Genomic DNA, 26035 nt, shown 5'->3' with positions numbered 1-26035 from the left:
ACACGAGGTCAAAGTAATCCAGATGATAGAGATGAGAATGAGATGATATGGTTCTACACGAGCATGGCACCAGGATTTGTTGTTGGTTTCTGGGCAGTCTGGGGTACCTTAATACTTAACAAGAATTGGAACCTTTATTACTTCCGATTTATAGACAACATGTTTGACAAAGTATATGTGTTTACCATACTGAAAGTTTCTAGGATCAGAAAACGTTATTGTTCCCAACAAGGATGATAAATTTGAACATCAATATCTGCTGTATGAGAGTTCATCTCATTAATATCATATCGTCAGCTTGAATAAATTTTTTACTTCTGAATACTTCTGGACTTGTATACAAGAAAGTCATGCACTTTCAATTTTGATCATTTCTGTCAAGATCTCGGTACCATATGAAGTGTTATGGGGATTGCCAGAAAGCTTTCACCTTTTAATTAGTTTTTCTAAAATAGACACCCCTTTTTTAGTTGTTCAATTTGGCATAAATGAAAGGAGGTTAAAACTTTTACCAAGATATAGATAAAATTTATGGTTTTATTTTCTTTCCTTTTTCTTTTGATGTCCAAACCAGAAGTTTAAAAGATCCCTTTTTTTTTTCTCAGTTTATAGTATCTACTTTCATCCTCTATTTTCCCAAGTTTATGGTATCTACTTTCATCAAATGCATTTGCATGTCTTCTTCTTCCCAAGCATTACACGTCAAAACTGACACAATTGCAATCACAAGCTCTTTTGTAAAAGATTTGCCATCTTATTCGATTAATTTGACTCTTAATGAACTTATGCATAGATGTTTTATATCATACATTACTCTTGTTTATGATCTACTCATGTAATGCTCCTCTCGTTTGGGATTCTTGTCTTCATCAATCAAATACAAATTGGATGCATCATAAGCTCAAGTCCACCAGATGTGCAGCTGCATGATCTTCTTGGATCTCATGCTCAGATCTTTTCAGTTGATGAGTCGCCCATTAATGGCGGACATGCTGCTGCAGCTGATGGAATTGGGCCGAAGAGGCTTTCACATGCATGTCAGTGTGACAAGGATGATATGTGCACGCAAGGATGATATATGCAACTTGATGTAGTTTTTGATGGTCATTGGTTTCTTGCTCGGAACGAATTCTTGAAGCTAATGAAGTGTATTTTCCTTCATCGTTCTCGACTTAATCCTTTGTTTTCTGTCAAGTCAAATGAGATGGACAGATCAATTAGCCCCCAGATTGGACAACTATCATCATATTGTATCTGCTGATGGTGCTGATGCCTCGAGTGTTAGGAGTTTTTGTAGTTTGTGGGGGAAGAAAACTTTTTCTCTGCGAGTGTGGGTGGTGATGATTGATGATGATCATCATCTGTTGTATGGCTTCCGATGCAGGATGCCAGGGGAAATGATGTGGATCTTAGCATTTAAAAAGGGAAGGTCTTGCTGATTGTCAATGTTGCATCTCAATGGTACTGCAGCTCTATTAAGTTTGTTTCTGTTCTTCGAGTTACATAGTAACATATGTTAGAAGGTTTTGATTGTCTGAGATTGTTACAATTTCTCAACATTGTTCACTTTCTTAAAATTTAAAATATATTGATAATGTATCTGTCCTTGTTCTTATCTAAATCTCTTACCTGTGTTAGTGGGCTGACTAACTCAAACAACATGGAACTGACTCAGCTATATGAGAAGTAAAAGGACAAAGGTATGCAATTCTGAACTTAATTGGCTTATTTTGGTTTTTGTAATCAGGACAACTGCCTATTCTTACCAATTAATACCTTATAATCAGATCTTGTTAAAGAAATATTTCTCAACAAACTTTCCAAGAGTACTTAACACTATTCAATAGATGAAAATTGGAGGAATTTATAATCCCGATCCATGTTGTGTCATCATTTTGAATCCATTCCTATTGAATTGGCACTTTCTCCATCACAATAACTGGGCAGAGACTTCTACAATAGCTAGCCTTAGAACTTTTTTTTTTGGCATCTGCTGATACATGAACCAAACAGAAAAAGAATATGCTTTTTTATGTTGATTCCCTAGTTATAAGATAAGCTGAGACCTATTTGGCCAATATTTTCCACATACTTCTTTATTACTAGAGGCTTCAGGAGTCTTGTATCTTGTATTTCAATTTTTTTAAGAGCTGGATTTGTCTCAATTATTATGCAACTTGGACTGTGGTGTCAATTGAAAGACCATGACAAACTAATTAATAGTGCACAAATTATGGCTCAGTGGCTGTAGCTTTTCTTTTATGAGAAGGGATAAAATGGAGCAGCAGTGAGAGCAAGAAAGAAGGATTTAATTGACATTTTTTAGTGAACAAGTTAATCCTTGGTTGGTGGTGAAAAGACAAGTTTCATGGTGAAGTAACAATTTTTGCAAGGATGTGTTTATCTTTGGCTATCATATTTTAGTTTATGTAATTGTTGCAGAATCTTTATTTGCACCATTATTCACATTGCTTGAAGGGATTGCTATTATCACACAGCATCTTAGCATTAAGAGAACATTTTAAGGGTGGCATTGGACGCCAAATGGAAATCAAATTGATCTTTGTTTATTAATAAAATCATGTGCGTTTGTTGTTCTTTAGAAACTTTAATGCTCCTGATTTCATTTGAGACTTTGTAAACCTGGGATTAGCACAAGTCTCTACAATACGCCAACAGCTTTTTTGTTACTAGGTTATTTGTAATATTAAGGAACAGATATCTTGTTTCTTTGGCTGAGCTGCATGTTCTTACACTTGTTAAATTCTCTTTCCTGATCCTTTTTTCATCGACTATTTTCTAAATCTTGGATCATAAAACTCAAATAGAGTGAAGATAATTAAAGTGAACTTTATCTTCTAAAACAGGCTTTTGCTTATTATTAAGATGATTCAGATAAATTCTGCAATTCAAAATTGCAGCTTTCGACACCCATAATTGTCCACGAGAAGCATATGAAATAGAATTGAGGTGTATAAATCTGCCTGTTCTCACTATCCATCATGAAGTAATTTTATCTAGAAAGGAGAGCCAAATTTATGCAGTCATGAAATTTTTTGTTCTCATATTTCTTCTACGATGATTGTTTAAATGGCACAGATTTTGAGATTCTGGCTTTTCCATGCAACCAATTTGCTGGGCAAGAACCAATGAGGAGATTGTTGAGTTTGCTTGCACTCGATTCAAAGCTGAATATCCGATATTTGACAAGGTAAATTATTGCTTTTTTTATTTTCTCAATTTCTGGGTTTATCCCTTCGATAATCTTCTGTAGGCAAATCTCACAGCTAAACCATACTTGACCTGTGTTTACCCCAATATAAATTGATTTTTTTTGTTTTTATCATATCATTATGTTTGAGAGAAACCTACTCAGTCGCTTGACTTTCTAGTTGCAATTAATTTTCTTCTATAGGTCGATGTGAATGATCAAAATGCTGCACCCATATACAAGTTCTTGAAGTCGAGCAAAGGTGGCATTTTGGGGGACGGCATAAAGTGGAACTTCACTAAGTTCATGATGGACAAGGATGGTCGTGTTGTAGGTCGCTATGCCCCAACCACATCCCCTTTGAGCATCTGAGGTAAACCCAAAGCTCCCTCGCCTCATCCCTCTTACCCTTTGTCAAATCGTATTCGATATACTCGATGGTGCCAACAATATACCATCATCTAACGATTGATCTTAAATAACTTTGCAGAAGGATATCAAGAAGCTTTTGAGGCCTTCATAAATTACATATGCTTGCAGCCTCTGATCTTGCTTGCAGACTGCTGTAGTACATATGACTATGGCTAAAGTGTCAATTGCTTCAAAGATAATATGTTAATCACAGAAAGCGTAGTCTAATTATATATCCGACCACGGGAGATTTCAAATATGTAATTAAGGATTCGGGAGACAAGAGAATGAAAATTATAATTTATATATTCATGAAATATGTTGAAAATTAATTATTTTGTCCATCTTGGCTAAATAGAAGATGTTGGTAAAAATAAATTTGTATAAATTTGAGAGTTTCTTACACAATTAAAAATAGAAATTTAAACTTTAGAATTTCAATCTCTGTTATTATTTTTGACATATATATTTCTCTTACTTTATCAATACACCATTCATATTTAGATCAGGATGGATGTCCTTCAATTATAATTGTAATTGTATCTATCTAAACCTTACATTAAATAGACCTAATTAACTTCTTATTTTCGGTTACTGTTCGAGGTGGATGCAATAAAGGCCTTCACAAGCTTTGAAATGTCAATTACCCTCGAACCTCCATGTTCGTTCTTGAATTCTACAACTATATTTACATGGTACCATTATCAACATTAATAAATAAATTTTATAGGATCGACGTTTTGTTGCACAAGAGCATATCATTTGCGTTAATTCATAAAAATAATTTAGAATTACGAGAGGGACATATGATTTGACCTTAAAATTAAGATCTTATACGAAAGTTTTTTTCTAGAAATCCAGATTTGGCCAACTCTTTTTCAAATTAAAACTTTATATGTAAAAATATATGAAAAAGAAATCAAATTTACAGGAATATTAACAATGCTACGATATATATATATATATATATATATAGCGCAGGTGTATAATATTTTTGTATAGCATGGCTTAAGATATTGTGACAAGTATTTGGTAGCTTAAGCTGACAGCATCCGAAATGTATCCATCCACACCGGTGGATTCCCATGCCTCACTCTGTAAAATAGCACTCCATTTGCTTCTGTCAGTTTCTCTTGACAGTCTACACCCCAAAGCTATAGCTGCCATGGGCAAGCCTGTGCATTTGTTGACGACATACATCTTGTAGGGATCAACATCAACCATTGCATTCCGATCTCGGGCCAATGCATATTGACAAACCAAACACCAGCATTCATCATTCGATAGTCCCTCCAAATGGTAAGGGGGTGAGGTTGCCATGAAGTTAGCATCTTCTTCGATTCTGGTGGTCACTATTATTTTACTTCCTTGAGCACCGGAGTACAAGAAGTTTTTTATCCTCTCCCAGTCCTGTGGGCTCATATGCCAAACATCATCCAGAACAAGCAGGTATCTCCTCCCACTCAGCTTCTTTCCAAGTTCTTTCTGAAGATTGTCAAGGCTGACAAAGTCACACCGAAAACCATCGATGGATTCAATGATGGTCTTCGTAATGCTCCTTGTATCAAAATCCTGAGACACATAAGCCCATAGTCTAAGCTCAAAATGGTTCTTCACAGACTCATCATTGCAGACTAGTCGAGAAAGAGAGAGTCGTCTTCCCGATACCAGGCATCCCAAAGAAAGGAATCACTGTGATGCTACGGTCAGTCACCTCAGCCAATGGCAGCAACATATTTTTTATCTTTCGCATATCACTCTCACGACCGAGAACCAGGGAAGGAGTTAGCGAGGTGGTCTGATAACTCTGCTGCCTCAGGGGTGCACTGCGCTGAGTCAATTCAGATAAGGGGCATCTCCTTGCTATGGAATCTAGTCTGTGTTCTCTGTCCTTTACCCTGATGCATATTTCTCGATTGAACAGTTCGCGCTTAGGGTTTATGGGGGCCAAGAAATTGCGCACCGAAGCATATTTGATCAGCTGACGGCGTTGGCGTTCGGTTGCCACCTCGTCCAAGATATCATTTGCATCATATGCAGCCTGGCTGAGCTCATTCAGCAAATGCTTCACCGCGTTCCTAATCTGTTGCCTCTCCTCTGCATCATTCAGTACAGCTTGAATCATGGCGACGGAGCTCTGCAGCTTTTTTAGTTCAGCATCAAGGCCCTAGGCTGTTTGCCGTTCCTGCCACAGTTGAACCAAATTGGAAGCCAACAGTGGTATGACACCCGAGTGAAGCTCCATTGAGGAACGTTTCTGAGAAGCTTCTGAAAAAGAAAAAGATACAAGATAACTGAGAAAAAAGATTTAGGGCTTTTGTTAGAACTGTTGTATGACAGCCAACAGAATTCTGGGCTTGTGAGGAGATGGTAGCTGAGCAATCACACATTGTGAAGGTGTGGTTAGAACTGCTTTGCCATTAAGATGGAGTTTTGGAGTGCTATTTTACAGAGTGCTCAGATTGCCATTAGCTGAGCAATCTCCTTGAATCTTTATCATATAAGGGAGTGCTCAGAGTGTCGCGATGCTGGTACTAAGGGTTAACTGGTCTATCAATTTTATTAAATTCAAATTATTTATCAAAATATTTAAATAAAATTTATATTAGTACTTCCATTAATCTCTGTAAGTCTATCTTAGTCTTGTCTAATTCCGACGTGGGATTAATAGGGATATTACAAGCTCCCGCACTTAAGTCTTAGATGATCATGTTTTTCTTCCTTTTAGTTAGCAAGTTCTTTGAAGATAAAAGGAAACAGAAAATTGAGTTTGATAGCGTTTTAGAATGCAGGGACTTGAGAAAAGAGGAATGGTGGCAACAGATTCTGATCACAACCTAAGATTCAGAGATGATGCAACCTTGCTGTTGCAATTGTAGATGAGCAACTTGCTGCTTTTGTTCGCAATCGTCAGTCTTCCTTGGTCTTTCAATATGGTCTTTCTATTGAACAGTATAAGGAAGCAACTTGGCTTTGTTAGCTGGAATTTAAGGTCTTCCTTCCTCTTGTTCTGCTCGGTTGCATTGTCATGTCAATTTCCAGGAGAGTTTCCCAGCGACTGCTGATCGCTATCTTTTTGGTGACAACAAATCTTGTCTTTCTCTTATTCGTGTTAATAATGGTTGTCTGATAGCTACAAATTTCTCCTATTTAGCAGTTCTCAGGAAATTCTCAAAACCTTCACATTCAAGAAGATGCTGGAGTCTTTAGATGAAAGCTATTCCAACTTTGGGACTCGTCAAAATCAGAAGTCATAGTTGACTGACTTGAGGATAGACAACAATATGAAATGAAGAACAAGTGCATGATATTGGCAGACAGCCTAATCGTTGAAGGTTTCTTGGTCTACTCTTTGAATCCGTCAGTTGAGTAGTTTCAGACTAACGGAGGATGATCCAAACAGGGCATGGTAATAATATTTTGTGTATTGCAAGCTGTCGACCGCAGATTTGTCATGATTAATCTTAAGATAAGCTGCGTATTTTTATTATCTGTAATCTAAGATAATTGTGTTGGTGTGAGATGATCCACTTTGATCATGTATACAATTTTCCTCCCAATTGATGGAATCATGGTTGTGGTAATAATTGTTTTCAGGTGTATGCAAAAAGAAAAATCGACCTGTTCTGTGAAATTTCTTGCCAGTTTCTATGCACTCCCGGTGCCAGAAATATGAAAATCTAATTAAATAGCTTAACGAATTTAGCTGCCATTATGGTTGTTTTTCTAGTTTCTAGGACTCATTTTAGACATTACAAGTATATGACAATGGATTTGCTCAGTAGAACATCATGGACACCTTCTATCATTGTCGACCTAGAAAATGGATTGTTGACTTACAGGCTTGACCTTGACTTAATGGTCATCCACACAGAAGAATGGACTAACAGATGAATTGTGGAGAGACGTCTTCTCACAACATATTGTATACAAGTAGATAGCAGCATTATGATGCACCAGCAACCACAACCCTAGTCCATGGCCACAGACAATGTCTATATTCCCTTCTTCTTATCGGCCTTCATATGCATTCAACTGATAACACCCAACATCTGCGACGGAGCTCTAACCTCAGGCTGCATCCCTGCCGAAAGAAGTGCTCTACTTGAGTTCAAACGAGGCCTGAAAGATCCTGCCAACAGGCTGTCCTCTTGGGTGGGTGAAGACTGCTGCAAATGGGAGGGTGTGACTTGCAGCAATCATACTGGGTATGTTGTCAAGCTGGATCTCCACAATCCGCATCCTTTCTCTGATTTTGGTGACGAGCCACACAACAACTGGATCTTAGGAGGTGAGTTGAGGCCTTCTTTACTTGGTCTGAAGCACCTAAAGTACCTGGACCTAAGCATGAACGATTTTGGAGGCATTAATATTCCAGAATTCATGGGGTCATTCCATCAACTCCAATATCTAAACCTCTCCAGAGCTGGATTGGGTGGACTCCTGCCTCACCAGCTGGGAAATCTCTCCAATCTGCAGTATCTAGACTTGTCCAATGATTTCGTTCCCAATTCTTTTTCTGTGGTTAAGTTCAATGAATTTAGCATCGGTGATGCACTCTGGATTTCTCACCTTTCTTCTCTAAAGCATCTCAACCTGAATAGTGTCAACTTTCAAAATGGTACTCACTGGATGGAAGCTCTGAACATGCTTCCTTCTATCGTGGAGATATACTTATCTGAATGTGCAATTGGACGTGTTCCCCTCTCTCTTCCACATGTGAACTTTACATCACTGTCTGTTCTTGATTTGTCAGAAAATTTCATTAACTCTACGATGCCCTCTTGGTTATCCAACATAAGTGGCCTTGAGCACCTTGATCTCAATGGGAATTTCCTTCAGGGTAATATTCCACCGACCTTTGGTAACTTGGCTTCCCTCAAGGAACTTAATTTAGCTTACAATTCTCTTCAAGGAGGAATACCCACTTCCTTCAAAAATTTGTGCAAGCTACAGAATTTAATATTGCCAGGCATCAATATCAACCAAGATTTGTTAGAACTTGATGAAATTTTTTCTGGTTGCATCAAGATGAGCCTAGTGATTCTGGACTTATCCTACACGAATATTAGTGGCCAGCTGCCTGAATGGTTATTCCAACTCAGGAAGCTTAAATCACTCCAGTTATCGCAGAATCTGATTTCTGGTCCCATTCCTGTATCACTTGGACAACTAGCATCACTCCAGGAGCTCTCTCTTGAACAAAATCAGTTGAATGAAACTATACCAGAAAGTATGGGGTGGCTATCTCAGCTAGTTTCGTTGGAACTTGAGCTTAACTTTTTGGAGGGTGTCATGTCTGAGGCACATTTTGCAAACCTCACAAAATTGAAACACTTATATTTGTGGTCCAACTCCTTGACTCTGAAGGTCAAGACTGATTGGCTTCCTCCTTTCCAGCTTGAATCCCTTCGGATAGGCTCTTGCAAACTGGGTCCTGAGTTCCCTACATGGCTCCAATCGCAAATAAATATTTCAGAAATTGATATGCCTAATGCTGGTATTATTGATGCTATGCCAAATTGGTTTTGGGGCTTAATTTCCACAGCAGAGTATGTGATTATCTCCGGCAATCAGATCAGTGGCCACGTACCCAATATATTGCATTTAAACAACCTCAGCTGGTTAGATTTAAGTTCAAACTACTTCGAGGGTCCCCTTCCATATTTTCCTCCTAGATTGGAATTATTAGATCTGTCAAACAATTCATTTTCAGGAACAATTTCACTTGCCATCATCATGAATATGCCTAACCTCCTATATTTATCGCTTTCCGAAAACAATTTAAGCGGTGAAATTCCCTTCTCTGTATGCCAATTACGGGCCTTGGAGGCTCTTGATCTTTCAAAAAATATGTTGTCAGGAGAGCTCCCCAATTGCTGGAATAATTCTTCTAGAATTGACGTTATGGATTTTTCAAGCAACAATATATCTGGAGTTATTCCTGAGTCAATATGTTCCGTATCAACACTTCGGTCGTTGCATTTGAGCAATAATAGTCTATCTGGAGAGTTGCCTTTGTCCTTGAAAGATTGCAAGGAATTACTCCTTCTTGATGCCGGACACAATGGTTTGAAAGGTGAAATTCCAACCTGGATAGGTGAAAGTTTAACTCATCTAGAGTTCCTCAAACTGCGATCAAATATGTTGGCCGGAGATATTCCTCCAAATCTTTCAAGATTAAGTGCTCTTCAAATGCTCGACCTAGCCAATAATGAGCTGTCAGGAAATATTCCAAGGAGCTTTGGAAATTTTACTGCCATGAAAGTTATTGGAAGGTTTCCAAGTTTGATCGCATATTCAATTGAAGGTAGTTATAAGGAACAGATGCTAGTCACAACTAAAGGAAACACTCTATACTATGATAAGTTACTTTCGCTTATGAATATCTTTGACCTATCAGATAATAACCTATCTGGAGGAGTACCTGAAGAACTAACAAATCTTTCTGGCTTGTTTAGCTTAAATTTATCTGGAAACCATTTCACAGGAGAAATCATTGAAAATATCAGTAAATTACAACAGTTGGAGTCTCTTGACTTGTCGAGGAACAACTTTTCTGGCACAATTCCTTCTAACCTCGTTGCCCTGACTTCTTTGGCTTTCTTGAACCTCTCATACAACAACTTGTCAGGGGAAATTCCACGTGGTAATCAACTTTTAACCTTCAATGATCCATCTATCTATATTGGCAATCCTGGTCTTTGTGGGCTTCCTCTGAATCAAAGTTGCAATGTCAGTGAGACAGCACGAGATCAAAGTAATCCAGATGATAGAGATGAGAATGAGATGATATGGTTCTACACGAGCATGGCACCAGGATTTGTTGTTGGTTTTTGGGCAATTTGGGGTGCATTGCTATTTAACAAGAATTGGAATATTTACTATTTTAGATTTATAGACAACATGCTTGACAAAGTTTATGTGTTCACCAAAAGACGTTGTTGTTCCTAGCAAAAATAATAAATTTGAGCATTAATACGAGAGTTCGTCTCATGAACATAATATCATTATCTTGAATAAAATTTCTTCTTCTGAATACTTGTACACAAGTAAGTCATGCAATCTCAATTTCAGATCTCAGTATCATGTGAAGTGATTTAATTTTGGGCATTGCCAGAAAGCTTCCAACTTTTAATTAGTTTTTCCAAAATAGACATCTTTTTTTAAGTTGTTCAGTTTGGCAGAAATGAAAGGAGGCTAAAACTTACACGAAGATATGGATGGCATTTATGGTTTTCTTTTTCTTTCCTTCTCATTTGGGGTTGAAAACAGAAGTTCAAAAGATTCCCCTTTTTTTCTCGGCATTCATCCTCTATTTTCCCAAGTTTATAGTATCAACTTTTATCAAATGCATTTGCATGTCTTGTTCTTCCCAACCATTACACGTCAAGACTGATACAATTGATATCACAAGTTCTACTGCAAAAGATTTGGCCACCCTTATTCGATTAATTTGACTCTTATTGAACTTATGCACAGGTGTTTTTGTCATACATCACTCTTATTTATGTAAATCCAGTGTTAGTATATCTGGAATCAGGTATATTAATTTTGTAAGCTAACATTTTGTAAAGTGCTAGTATATATGTAAAGTGTCGGAATTTTGAAAGCTAAAATTCTAAATTATTGATCAAAATATTTAAATTAAAATTATAATGGTACACCCATAAAAGTCTTTCTTTGTCTTGTCAACTTTTGGCATGAAATTAATCAGGATATTATAAGTTCCTCACTTATGGCTTAACTTTCCGTGTCAAGGTCTAACGTAGCCCAGATCTAATTCTAATATGATGCATGTGAGACGTTGCCCAATGGTAGCTTTGTACCATGACGAATCCTCTGAATCCATCTACCGATAGCTATTTCCTATTCGAGCCCTCTTATTATGCTCCAATTATAGGTTGGTTTTAATATCATTTATCGATTTATGCATATCATCCTTTCATAGGAGTTATATTTTCTTTATATCATTCTAATTTTATCGAATATTTCTAAGATATGTTGAATCTTAACAAAGATGTCAAACAATTAAGTATAGGAGTATGTAACATCCCATTAGTCTAATATCACAAGTAAATAAAACTCACAAGTAAATAACACTAAGATAAACATATAGAGGTTTAATGAACATACTATTATTAACTTTACTTTAAACACTTTAACCAGTCGTTTGAATTTCTCTATATGCATGATCTGACTTATCAACATGAGATTATCATGTTTTTTTATATTTCATGAGTTAAGTTAGTAAGTTCTTCGTGATTAAAAAAACAGAAAATTGAGTTTAACAGAGTTCTAGAATGTATGGACATGAGAAAAGAGGAATGGTGGCAACAGATTCTGATCACAACCTACGATTCAGAGATGATGCAACCTTGCCGTCGCATTAGTAGATGAGCAACTTGCTTTTGTTTGCAATGGTCAGTCTTCCTTGATCTTTCAATTGAAAAGTATTAGGAAGCAACTTGGCTCTGTTAAAGTGTCCCTTCGTCTTGTTCTGCTTAGTTGCATTATCATGTCAATTTCCAGGAGAGTTTCCCAGCAACTACTGACAGCTGTCTTTTTGGTGGCCACAAATCTTGTCTTTCTCTTATTCGTATTAATTATGGTTGTCTGACAGCTACTAATTTCTCCTATTTAGCAGTTCCCAGGAAATTCTCAGAACCTTCACATTCGAGAAGATGCTCCAGTCATTTAAAACTCTTGTTAGGGTTCTTGAAGAGTTTTCTTTAGATGAAAGCTATTCCAACTTTGGGACCATCAAGATCAGGCATCATGGTTGACTGACTTGAGGATAGACAACAATATGAAATGAGGAGCAAATACATGATATTGACAGATAACCTAACAGTTGAAGGTTTCTTGGTCTACGCTCTTATCCCATTTAATGTTTATTGGAAGTAGAGATCCAACTGATGGATTGAAACATGTCTTTGATAGCTCTCTATGCACTCTTCTCACAACCCACAAGATTGTGGTAGTTGGTTTTCTTATAAGGTGTATGTACTGATACAATTGGTATTTGGAATCTTTGTATGGTAATGGAGGTTTTGTGTATTTGAATGTGTCAGTTGAATAGTTTCAGACTAATGGAGGATGATCCAAACAGGGCATGATAATAATATTTTGTGTATTGCAAGCTGTCGACCGCAGATTTCTCATGATTAATCTTAAGATAAGCTGCGTATTTTTATTATCTGTAATCTAAGATAATCGTGTTGGTGTGAGATGATCCACTTTGATCATGTATACAATTTTCCTCACAATTGATGGAATCATGGTCATGGTAATAATTGTTTTCAGGTGTCTGCAAAAAGGCAAATCGACCTGTTCTGTGAAATTTCTTGCCAGTTTCTATGCACTACCGGTGCCAGAAATATGAAAATCTAATTAAATACCTTGACGAATTAAGCTGCCATTATGGTTGTTTTTCTAGTTTCTTGGACTCATTTTAGACATTACAAGTGTATGACAATGGATTTGCTCAGTAGAACATCATGGACACCTTCTATCATTGTCAACCTAGAAAATGGATTGTTGACTGACTGACTTGACCTTGACTTAATGCTCATCCACACGGAAGAATTGATTAACAGATGAATGGAGGAGAGGGATCTTCTTACTCCATATTATCTACAAGTAGATACCTGCATTGTGATGCACCAGCAACCAGAACCCCAATCCATGGCTACAGACAATGTCTACGTTCTCTTCTTCTTATTGGCCTTCGTATGCATTCAACTGATAAAACCCAACGTCTGCGACGGAGCTCTAACCTCAGGCTGCATCCCTGCCGAAAGAAGTGCTCTACTTGAGTTCAAACGAGGCCTGGAAGATCCTACCAACAGGCTGTCCTCTTGGGTGGGTGAAGACTGCTGCAAATGGGAGGGTGTGACGTGCAGCAATCATACTGGGCATGTCGTCAAGCTGGACCTCCAGAATCCGCATCCATTCTCTGATTTTGGTGACGAGCCATACAACAACTGGACCTTAGGAGGTGAGTTGAGGCCTTCTTTACTTGGTCTGAAGCACCTAAAGTACCTGGACCTAAGCATGAACGATTTTGGAGGCATTAATATTCCAGAATTCATGGGGTCATTCCATCAACTCCAATATCTTAACCTCTCCAGAGCTGGATTGGGTGGACTCCTGCCTCACCAGCTGGGAAATCTCTCCAATCTGCAGTATCTAGACTTATACAATGACTTGGATCCCAATTTTGTGGTTCGGGTCCGTAAATTTAGCATTGATGATGCACTCTGGATTTCTCACCTTTCTTCTCTAAAGCATCTCAACCTGAAGAATGTTAAGTTTCAAAATGGTACTCACTGGCTGGAAGCTCTGAACATGCTTCCTTCTATTGTGGAGATATACTTATCTCTCTGCAAAATTGGAAGTGTTCCCCTCTCTCTTCCGCATGTGAACTTTACATCACTGTCTGTTCTTGATTTGTCCTATAATCGCATAAACTCTACGATACCCTCTTGGTTATTCAACATAAGTGGCCTTGAGCATCTTGATCTCAGTGTGAACTTCTTTCAGGGTAATATTCCACCAGCGTTTGGTAACTTGGCTTCCCTCAAGGGCCTTAATTTAGCTAGCAATTCTCTTCAAGGAGGAATACCCACTTCCTTCAAAAATCTGTGCAAGTTGCAGAATTTAATATTGTCGGGCATCAAAATCAGCAAAGATTTGTTAGAACTCGATGAAATTTTTTCTGGTTGCGTCAAGATGAGCCTAGAGGTTCTAGGCTTATACCGCACGAATATTAGTGGGCAGTTGCCTGAATGGTTATTCCAACTCAGGAAGCTTAAAGCACTCCAGTTGGAGCAGAATCTGATTTCTGGTCCTATTCCTGCATCAATTGGACAACTAGCATCACTCCAAGACCTCTCTCTTGCTCAAAATCAGTTGAACGAAACTATACCAGAAAGTGTGGGGTGGCTATCTCGACTAGTTTATTTAGACCTTGGGAACAACAATTTGGAGGGTGTAATGTCTGAGGCGCATTTTGGAAACCTCACAGAATTGAAATATTTGTCTTTGTCGTCCAAATCCTTGGCTCTAAAGGTCAAAAGCAATTGGCTTCCTCCCTTCCGGCTAGAATCCCTTCGGATGGGCTCCTGCAAACTGGGTCCTGAGTTCCCTGCATGGCTCCAGTCGCAAATAAATATTTCAACAATTGTTATGTCTAATGCTGGTATTATTGATGCTATGCCAAACTGGTTTTGGAGCTTAATTTCCACAGCAGAGTACGTGAGTGTCTCCGGCAATCAGATCAGTGGCCACGTACCCAATTTGTTGCATTTAAACAACCTCTACGAGTTGGATTTAAGTTCAAACTACTTGGAGGGTCCTCTTCCAATTTTTCCTCCTGGATTGGAAGCTTTAGATCTATCAAACAATTCATTTTCTGGAACAATTTCACTTGCCATCTTCATGAATATGCCTAACCTCATATATTTATCATTTTCAGAAAACAATTTAAGTGGCAAAATTCCCTTCTCTATATGCCAACTGCAGGCTTTGGTGGCACTTGATCTTTCAAAAAATCTGTTGTCGGGAGACCTCCCCAATTGCTGGAATAATTCTTTAAGTATTTCAGTTATGGATTTTTCAAGCAACAATATATCTGGAGTTATTCCTGAGTCAATATGTTCCATAGCATCACTTCTGTCATTGCACTTGAGCAATAACAGTCTATCTGGAGAGTTGCCTTTGTCCTTGAAAGATTGTACACAATTAATCCTTCTTGATGCTGGACATAATGATTTGACAGGTGAAATTCCAATTTGGATTAGTGAAAGTTTAACTCGTCTAGAGTTCCTCAAGCTACGATCAAATATGTTGGCCGGACATATTCCTCCTAATCTTTCAAGATTAAGTGCTCTCCAATTTCTCGACCTTGCAGATAATGAGCTGTCGGGAACTATTCCAAGGAATTTTGGAAATTTTACTGCCATGAAAGTTATTGGAAAGTTTCCAGGTTTGATCACAGATGCATTTGAAAGTGCTTATGAGGAGCAGATGCTTCTAACAGCTAAAGGAAACACTCAAGAATATGGCAAGTCGCTTTCTCTTGTGAATATCTTGGATCTCTCGGACAATAACCTATTTGGAGGAGTACCCGAAGAACTCACAAGTCTTTCTGGCTTATTTAGCTTAAATTTATCTGGAAACAATTTAACAGGAGAAATCACTGAAAATATCAGTAAATTGCAACAGTTGGAGTCCCTTGATTTGTCAAGAAATAATTTTTCTGGCACAATTCCTTCTAGCCTCGCTACACTGACTTATTTGGCTTACTTGAACCTGTCATACAACAACTTGTCAGGAGAAATACCTCTTGGCAATCAACTTCAGACCTTCAATGCATCTAGCTATATTGGCAATCCTGGTCTTTGTGGGTTTCCTCTGAATCAAAGTTGCAAAGACAATAAAACAGCACAAGGTCAAAGTAATCCAGATGATAGAGATGAGAACGAGATGATATGGTTCTACACGAGCATAGCACCAGGATTTGTTGTTGGTTTCTGGACAGTCTGGGGTACATTGATACTTAACAAAAATTGGAACCTTTATTACTTCCGATTTATAGACAACATGTTTGACCAAGTGTATGTGTTCACCGTACTCAACATGTCTAGGATCAGAAGACGTTGTTTCCAGCAAGAATGATAAATTTGAACATCAATGTCTGCTGTATGAGAGTTCATCTCATGAACATCATATCATCAGTTTGAATAAATTTTCTTCTTCTGAATACTTCTGGACTTGTATACAAGTAAGTCATGCACTCTCAATTTCGATCATTTCTGTCAAGATCTCAGTAACATATGAAATGTTTTAGTTTTGGAGATTGCCGTAAACTTCCTCCTTTTCATTAACTTTTTCCAGAATAGATGCTATTTTTTTAGTTGTTCTGTTTGGCAAAAATGAAAGGAGGCTAAAACTTTTACAAAGATATGGATGGAATTTATGGTTTTCTTTTCTTTCTTTCTTTTTCATCCTCTATTTTCCCAAGTTTATAGCATCTACTTTCATCAAATGCATTCGTATGTCTTGTTCTTCCGAAGCATTACACGTCAAGACTGACACAATTGCAATCACAAGTTTTGTTGCGAAAGATTTGGCCACCTTATTCAATTAATTTGACTCTTATTGAACTTATGCACAGTATTTTTACCATACATTACTCTTGTTTATGTAAATCCAGTGCCAGCATATCTGGAATCAGATTTTATTTTATATTGCTAAAATTTTCTAGAGATCAAGGTTTAAATTATCATTAACCCTCCCTAGAGTCCACATTGGTGAGAGCCTCTCAAGCAAAGGTAAGTCTTCTTCTAAATCTCTTCAAAGATTAAATTTATCTCACATAAAAGAGCTTTCATATATTAATGCAGTCTGAATTTTGATATAGAATAACTTGTCATCACTGTCAAGATAACGCGAATTCTGCCCTAGAAGGACAGCCTGATTTAGAGCTGGAGTAGCTTGGATCTTAATTGCATGAACACTGGAGTTGCTTGGGATGGTTTAGTATGTGCTCTCTAACCTTCAAAATTGTGGTGCACTCAAAGAGCAAATAAGGTTCATACACAAGAGACTTGTTGTATTTGAGATGTTACTTGTGCTTCATGCTTCTTGCGCCCATGTAGGGATCTCTTGTTGCGTGTTGAGTCTTACTGTACGTTTGTATCCTCCAAACTGTACATTGCTACAACTATCCGACTGAAGAAGCTATGGGATGCATCTGCAGTCGCAACAGATGGAGCTGTTTAATATGATCTACTCATGTAATGATCCTCTTGTGTTTGAGATGCTTGTCTTCATCAATCGAATACAAATTGGTTGCATCATAAGCTCAACTCCACCAAATGTGCAGCTGCATGATCTTCTTGGATCTCATGCTCAGATCTTTTCAGTTGATGAGTCTCCCATTAATGGTGTTGGGCTGATGGCCCATATTCAGCCCATGTGGGCTTTATCAGCCCACAGCCCACACCCTCTCTTAACCTAACCCTAATTAAGATTAGGGGGTGTGGTGGCTGCGTTTTAGAGGCAGATTAAGGCTATAAAAAGGCAGCAACGAGGCAGATCTTTGAGGCCACGGGATTCCAAAGAGAAGAAGGAGATCAAGGCAGAAAAGGAAGAGAAAGAAAGGGAAGAAGACAAGGACAACGCAGAGAGACTGTTCACAATCATCTAGCAGTGTTCTCATCTCAGGTTAGATCAAATCTACAGTAGACTCTTGTTGTGATTACTTGGGGAGGTTTTAGATATTGTGGGCAGTGACGTGATCCTTGTATCCCAGTTATTCTCTTGTGGTTGTTGCTAGGGTTTTGGGCAAGAGATTGAGATTTGTATATTCATTATTCTCATAGTGGATTATCTCTAGTTTGCCCCGTGGTTTTTACCCTTCACATTGAAGGGGTTTTCCACGTATATCTTGGTGTTCTGTTTGATTGTGTTTCCATTTTATTCCGCTGCGTATTTTGGTCTTCTAGTATTTGTTCCTATACAAAGGTTATTCCTCTTTTTATCCCCATCAACTGGTATCAGAGTGGGGTTTTGGTGATTTAATTTTTGTATTTGAACATGGAGGCCAGTAATATTTCTCGCATGATTAGTTTAAATGGAAATAATTGGATGATATGGAAACCAAGAATGGAAGATCTCTTGTATTGCAAAGATTTGTATGGACCTTTGCAGGGGGATAGTGCAAAACCTACAACTATGACAGATGATGAGTGAAAGAGGTTAGATCGAAAAACAATTGGGTTTATTAGACAGTGGCTTGATGATAGTGTCTTTCACCATGTTTCTACTGAAATTTCTGCATATTCTCTTTGGAAAAAATTGGAAAGTCTCTATGAGAGAAAAACAGCTGGCAACAAAGCTTTTTTGATCAGAAAACTTGTGAACCTAAAATATAGAGAGGGTGCTTCTATTGCTGAGCATTTGAATGAAATGCAGAGTATTACTAACCAGTTATCCTCTATGAAAATGTCTCTTGATGATGAGTTGCAGGCATTGTTACTTCTCAGTTCATTACCAGAAAGTTGGGAGACACTGGTGGTTTCCCTCAGTAATTCTGCGCCAGATGGTATTGTCACTATGAGTCAAGTAACAAGCAGTTTGTTGAATGAGGAGTTGAGAAGAAAGAGTTCAGCAACATCTCAGAATGATTCACAGTCACTTATCTCAGAGAACAGAGGAAGGTCAAAGTTCAGAAGCAGTTCACGTATGGGTAGGAGCAAGTCAAGATCAAGAAAAGATATTGTTTGCTATAACTGTGGTGAGAAAGGACATTACAAGAACCAATGTAAGCAACCTAAGAAGAACAAGAAAAAGGGAAAAGAAGTGGAGTCTACAGAATCAAAGGATAATACTACAGCTACAGTGCAGGGTGATGATTATTTGATTTTGTCTCCTTCTGATGATATTTTTTCTTGTGTGTGTCAGGATCTTGAGTGGGTGATTGACACAGGTGCTTCTTATCATGCTACACCTCTGAGGGAGTTTTTTGCTACATACAGGTCTGGAAACTTTGGTGTTGTCAAGATGGGCAACTATGGCACAACAGACATCATTGGCATGGGTGATATCCATTTAAAGACCAACCTTGGCTGCAAGTTGGTACTTAAGGATGTGAGACATGTGGTTGACTTGAGGCTGAATTTAATTTCAGTTGGAAGACTAGATGATGAAGACTATGAAAGCAGATTTCACAGAGGGCAATGGAAACTCAGTAAGGGTTCTCTTGTTATAGCTAATGGAAAGAAATGTCATACTTTGTATAGGTTGCAGGCTAAAGCTTATGGTGAGCAGTTAAATGCTACAGAGAAAGACTTCAGTATGGAGTTGTGGCATAGGCGATTGGGACACATGAGTGAGAAGGGGCTGCAAACTCTTTCCAAGAGAGAGGTATTACCAGATCTCAGAGGTATACATCTGAACCCTTGTATTGATTGTTTAGCTGGTAAACAACATAGAGTTTCATTTGCTAGTGCTGCTTTGTCTAGAAAAATGCATGTCTTAGACCGTGTTTATACAGATGTATGTGGTCCTTTGAGGACAAAAACTCCTGGTGGATCTGTTGATGTTCTTGGTATAAGTGGTGCACTTTATTTTGTCACTTTTATAGATGATTTTTCTAGGAAAGTTTGGGCCTATGCTTTGAAGACCAAAGATCAGGTTATTAATATCTTTAAAGAGTTTCATGCCAGGGTTGAAAGGGAGACAGAAAGGAAATTGAAATGCATAAGATCAGATAATGGTGGTGAGTATACAGGATTGTTTAATGACTATTGCAGGTCATATGGAATCCAACATGAGATGACAGTTCCTGGTACACCTCAGCATAATGCAATTGCAGAGAGGATGAACCGCACCATCATGGAAAAGATCAGATGTATGCTTTCACAGGCCAAGCTACCCAAAAGGTTTTGGGATGAGGCTTTGAGGACTGCAGTTGATGTGATCAACTTATCACCATGTACAGCCCTAGATGGTGATGTTGCAGAGCATGTATGGTCAGGGAAAGATGTTTCCTACAGGCATTTGAAAGTGTTTGGTTGTCGTGCATTTGCACATGTTCCAGATAATGAGAGGTCCAAGCTGGATGGTAAGTCTAAAGAATATATTTTTCTTGGTTACTCACATGATCAGTTTGGTTACAGGCTTTGGGATCCAGAAAAGCAGAAGGTGTTCAGGAGCAGAGATGTGATCTTCTTTGAGGATCAAATCTTTGAGGATTTGAAGAAGAAGGCACCAGCCAAGACTTCTGCAGAAGGATTAGCAGATTGTGACCCAGTTACTCCTCCAGTATATCAGGGTGATGGGGGAGATATGCAGGAAGATGGTGTAGAACCTGATATTGATCTACCTGTAGGACATGTTGAGCAAGAAGAAGTAGGAGAGCAAGTTCCCGCAGAACCTCAGTTGAGAAGATCTTCTAGACAACGTCAACCTTCTAGAAGATACTCTACAGATGAGTATGTGATGCTTACTGATGCAGGTGAACCAGAGAGTTACCAGGAAGCAGTTGAGAGTGAGCAGAAAGAGAAGTGGTTAGCTGCTATGCAGGAAGAGATAGATGCTCTTCAGAAGAACCACACTTATGATTTGGTGCTGCTACCAAATGGAATGAAGGCCTTGAAGAACAAGTGGGTTTTTAGATTGAAGACTCAAGAATATTGTTCTCAACCAAAGTACAAAGCTAGATTGGTTGTGAAAGGCTTTGGTCAAAAGAAAGGTATTGACTTTGAAGAGATATTTTCTCCTGTTGTTAAAATGTCTTCTATTCGTGTTGCTCTTGGTATTGCTGCTAGCCAGGACTTGGAGGTTGAGCAGTTAGATGTGAAGACAGCTTTCCTTCATGGTGATTTGGAGGAGGAAATTTATATGGAGCAACCAGAAGGCTTCAAAGTCAAAGGTAAAGATAATTTTGTCTACAAGTTGAAGAAGAGCTTGTATGGGCTAAAGCAAGCTCCAAGACAGTGGTACAGAAAGTTTGATTCATTTATGACAGAAAATGGACACAAAAGAACGGCTTCAGATCATTGTGTGTACATCAAATGGTTTGGTGAGGATTTTATTATTCTCTTACTTTATGTTGATGACATGCTTATTCTTGGGAAAGATATGTCTAAAATTGACAGGTTGAAGAAGGAAATGAGTGAGTCTTTTGCAATGAAGGACATGGGGTCAGCAAAGCAAATACTAGGCATGCAGATTTCTCGTGACAGGAAAAACAAGAAGATTTGGTTGTCACAGGAGAAATACATCGAGAAGGTATTGGAAAGATTCAATATGAGCAATGCTAAGCCAGTTGGTTCTCCTCTTGCAGGTCACTTCAAGTTGTGCTCAGAACAGAGTCCGTCAAGTGATGAGGAGAAGGAGAAAATGCAAAAGGTTCCTTATGCTTCAGCAGTTGGAAGTTTAATGTATGCAATGGTATGTACGAGGCCAGACATCGCATATGTAGTGGGTGTTACTAGCAGATTTCTTGCAAATCCAGGCAAAGAGCACTGGGCAGCGGTGAAGTGGATTTTTAGATATCTCAGAGGGAGCTCTAAGGTTTGTTTAAGCTTTGGAGGTGGACCACCTGTGTTGACAGGTTACACAGATGCAGATATGGCCAGAGATATAGATACGAGGAAGTCTACTTCAGGTAATGTACTTACTTTTGCAGGGGGAGCTGTGTCATGGCAATCCAAGTTACAAAGGTGTATTGCTCTCTCCACCACAGAAGCAGAATATATTGCTGCTACAGAGGTATGCAAAGAAATGTTATGGATGAAAGAATTCTTACAAGAATTGGGGCTGAAATAGGAAAATTATGTGGTGCATTGTGACAGCCAGAGTGTCATCCATTTGTGTAAGAACCCAATGTTTCATTCCAAGTCAAAGCATATAGATGTCAGATACCACTGGATTCGAAATGTATTTGAAGAGAAGCAGTTGCAGCTTCAGAAAATTCATACAGATGACAACGGAGCAGACATGTTGACGAAGACCTTACCAAAAGAAAGACAGGAGATATGCTGACAGTTGGTCGGCATGGCTTCATATTGAGGAGTCATGGGACAGCCTCCCTTATGGGTTGAAGGGGGAGGTTGTTGGGCTGATGGCCCATATTCAGCCCATGTGGGCTTTATCAGCCCACAGCCCACACCCTCTCTTAACCTAACCCTAATTAAGATTAGGGGGGTGTGGTGGCTGCGTTTTAGAGGCAGATTAAGGCTATAAAAAGGCAGCAACGAGGTAGATCTTTGAGGCCACGGGATTCCAAAGAGAAGAAGGAGATCAAGGCAGAAAAGGAAGAGAAAGAAAGGGAAGAAGACAAGGACAACGCAGAGAGACTGTTCACAATCATCTAGCAGTGTTCTCATCTCAGGTTAGATCAAATCTACAGTAGACTCTTGCTGTGATTACTTGGGGAGGTTTTAGATATTGTGGGCAGTGACGTGATCCTTGTATCCCAGTTATTCTCTTGTGGTTGTTGCTAGGGTTTTGGGCAAGAGATTGAGATTTGTATATTCATTATTCTCATAGTGGATTATATCTAGTTTGCCCCGTGGTTTTTACCCTTCACATTGAAGGGGTTTTCCACGTATATGTTGGTGTTCTGTTTGATTGTGTTTCTATTTTATTCCGCTGTGTATTTTGGTCTTCTAGTATTTGTTCCTATACAAAGGTTATTCCTCTTTTTATCCCCATCAAATGGGACCTGCTGCAGCTGCGTGCATGTCACTGTGAACAATATGATCTGTGCATGGTAGAATGATCCATTTATGGTCAACAGAGTGTGGCCCCTCTCTGATGCCATGACTCGGGACGTCGACGAGCTTCACTCGATTACCTGTTGCCATTAGCACTCGAATGTAAGCAAAGTTCACGAGAAGGTAATTCTTGGTTGAACTGTTTTGCAGAGTCAATACGAAGAAGAAGAGATGTTACATCAACATTTTCTTAGGGATCTAATTCTTACCCTCCATAAATAAGGGTTGGGTGATTAAGATCAGGAATGAATCGACATTTATAATTTTGCTAGTTTTCATTAATAAAATTTTAAATATTTTTATTTAATTAAAGATATTGTCTTGTATGGAACTCAATAATTGATTTTAAATAATTGAGACATTACGGTTTGTTATTATTTTTTTTTATAAATAAAATTATCTATTGCTCAAAAGATAATGTGTTAATTACAGAAAAGTTAATCTGATTAGAAATCCCACCATGAGAAATAGAAATTGCGGAACTGAGACTTCTAAAGATGAGACAATGAGCATTATTATTTATTTATTTATTTGAAATATATATATATAATTAATTATTTTGATCATCTTGGCTAAATAAAAGATATTAGTAAAAAGAAAGTGTACTATATCAAGTTGGTATTGTCAACAAAATTTGTATAAATTATAGAGTCCAGTACACAATAAAATAAAATAAAAATTCAAAGAGTAAGATTTGAGCAGCCTTTTCAGGATTCAAAGCCCATCCCATTAGTATGAAGAAGGCATAAGTTTTTTGTTTATAAAAAAATAAAAAAAATTATTGATGAAATTGATAGAAAATAATCTCATTCATCTTAAAGAAATTAAAAAGATGGAAGTCCACATGATAATTTTTTTTAAAAAATAAAAAAATTGTTGGTTCTATCATAGGTGTTTAACTAATTAGTTTTACGATTTTCTTTCATAAATACATATGTGATATTACCTGATTTATTGTTATTGTTTCTATAGGTGAGAAGGTATGGCACAAGTAGACCGTTAATATGGGTTGAGTGTTAATGGTTCCTAAATACTATGTCGGATCTAATATCATTTCTCGATATGTATATGTCATCCTTACGTAGAGCTTATATTAATCTTTTTTATATCATTCTAATTTTATTAAATGTTTCTGGGTTATTCTAAACTTTGTCGAAGATGTTAAACCATTAAGCGGAGGAGTTCGTAACATCTTGATTAGTATTAAGATTAACGTATAATATTAAGATTAATTGAGTTAAAAAAATTAATAGGCTGAGACCCGAGTTCTGACACAATGAGAGAGAGATACATGATTAATCGGTCTCACACAATGATAGAGTGATCATTGTTTTATTTCTTTTCATGAGTAAAGTTAATAAGTTGTTAAAGATAAAAGGAATCAGAAAATTAGGTTTAATAGAATTTTAGAATGCATGGACACGATAAAAGACGAATGGTGGCAACATATTCTGATCACAACCTAAGATTCAGAGATGATGCAACCTTGCTGTCGCCATAGTAGATGAGCAACTTGCAATCGTCAGTCTTCCTTGGTCTTTCTATTGAAGAGTATAAGGAAGCAACTTGGCTCTGTTAGCTGGAATTTAAAGTCTTCCTTCGTCTTGTTCTCCTCAGTTGCATTATCATGTCAATTTCCAAGGAGAGTTTCCCAGCAACTGCTGATCGCTGTCTGTTTGGTGCCCACAAATCTTGTCTTTCTCTTATTCGTATTAATTATACTTGTCCGATAGCTACAAATATCTCCAATTTAAAACTCTTGACATTCAAGAAGATGCTCGAGTCAATTTTTTTTAGATGAAAGCCATTCCAACTTAGGGACTCATCAAGAACAGGCATCATAGTTGACTGACTTGAGGGTAGACAACAATATGAAGTGAAGAACGAGTGCATGATATTGACAGATAACCTAGTAGTTGAAGATTTCTTGGTCTACTATTTGAATGTCAGTTGAATAGTTTCAGACTAATGGAGGATGATCCAAACAGGGCATGATAAGATTTTGTGTACTGCAAGCTGTCTACCGCAGATTTGTCATGATTAATCTTAAAATAAGCTGCGTATTTTTATTATCTGTAATCTAAGATAATTGTGTTGGTGTGAGATGATCCACTGTGATCATGTATACAATTGGAATCATGGTTGTGGTAATAATTGTTTTCAGGTGTATGGAAAAAGAATAAATCTCTTCCGTAGGTGTTTTCTTTTTCAAACAAATTAAATTAAAATAAGACTTGAAGATGGGCGAAGATTCGACACCAAGAACGCTTGGTGTAGCCTTACAAGTCCGTCACTTTAATATTGTATTTAATATAACATACTTGTTTCACCAAAATTTTAAATATCACGTATGGATCAAATATTTAAATCCTCCGTTTATGTCACGCACGTCAGCATATGCCCAATTAATTCAGATTAATCACTATTATCATGGATTATTTGGCTTTTCCTTTATAAAATGATTTTTGAGGATTAAGAAAAAAAGAGTATTAGTCCAACCTCGCTCTTCCTCCATTCTAATTTTGTGGAGGTGCTTAACATGGCCGAGCCCAAGCGACGGGTGTCACCTTCTAGAGTACAAATCTAAGGTGCGACAATAATAATATCTTAAGATAATACAAGTGTATCATTTATAGGTATAAAAACAGTAATTACATGATTATATAAAAAAAATTAATATTAGATGTTGAAATTAAATAACAATAAATCAAATTACGATATGTACCTTTTAATATAATTCAGAAAATCTTTATCTAATCTAAAAGCGAATTAGATTTGTCTTTTTCTCTTTTCTTATTTTTTTTACAGGATCACTTTAAGTGATAAAATTGAATTAGAAATAAAAAGGAGATGAGAGAAAATTTATAAACTCTCGATAACGTTATATGATTAAGGAAAAATGAGAGAAAATTTATAATTTTATAAAAATGTCATGTTGCATATCGTATTAGTATTGTATTTATATATTGAGTTATGAGGAGATTCTATCAGAGGGTCTATAATAAGTAATTTGAAAAGTCTTTCCCATCAAAATAATCTCCTAAGGAATTCTACTATAATTAAAGTCTCTTTCTATTGGACCATAATCTAATCTATAATATACTTTATCTAATCAAAATTT

The 26035-nt window shown here is 37.5% G+C and overlaps 3 protein-coding genes and 1 pseudogene across 3 annotated transcripts; 3 read left to right on the top strand and 1 right to left on the bottom strand.

Annotated features, from left to right (window-relative positions):
- The first annotated feature begins 9 nt into the window (after positions 1–9).
- LOC135665715 (probable phospholipid hydroperoxide glutathione peroxidase) lies at positions 10–3903 on the top strand (annotated as a pseudogene).
- A 727-nt stretch (positions 3904–4630) lies between these two features.
- Positions 4631–5747, bottom strand: LOC135665704 (putative disease resistance protein RGA3). Its single transcript, XM_065177360.1, has 2 exons — positions 5337–5747; positions 4631–5194 (listed from the first exon to the last, which is right to left on the bottom strand). Exons 1-2 carry the CDS (start codon positions 5745–5747, stop codon positions 4631–4633), a joined length of 975 nt encoding a protein of 324 aa, XP_065033432.1.
- A 1683-nt stretch (positions 5748–7430) lies between these two features.
- Positions 7431–12682, top strand: LOC135665710 (receptor-like protein EIX2). The gene has a single exon (XM_065177366.1). The coding sequence runs from the start codon at positions 7601–7603 to the stop codon at positions 10574–10576; it is 2976 nt and encodes a 991-aa protein (XP_065033438.1). The 5' UTR covers positions 7431–7600; the 3' UTR covers positions 10577–12682.
- Positions 12683–13289: 607 nt separating this feature from the next.
- Positions 13290–16390, top strand: LOC135665705 (receptor-like protein EIX1). Its single transcript, XM_065177361.1, has one exon. The coding sequence runs from the start codon at positions 13310–13312 to the stop codon at positions 16301–16303; it is 2994 nt and encodes a 997-aa protein (XP_065033433.1). The 5' UTR covers positions 13290–13309; the 3' UTR covers positions 16304–16390.
- The last annotated feature ends 9645 nt before the right edge of the window (positions 16391–26035 follow it).

Source organism: Musa acuminata, unplaced genomic scaffold (assembly GCF_036884655.1).
Source record: "Musa acuminata AAA Group cultivar baxijiao unplaced genomic scaffold, Cavendish_Baxijiao_AAA HiC_scaffold_1036, whole genome shotgun sequence".
Taxonomy (NCBI): Eukaryota; Viridiplantae; Streptophyta; class Magnoliopsida; order Zingiberales; family Musaceae; genus Musa; species Musa acuminata.
Note: the sequence above shows the minus strand (reverse complement) of the source record. Positions and strands in the feature narration are given on the sequence as shown.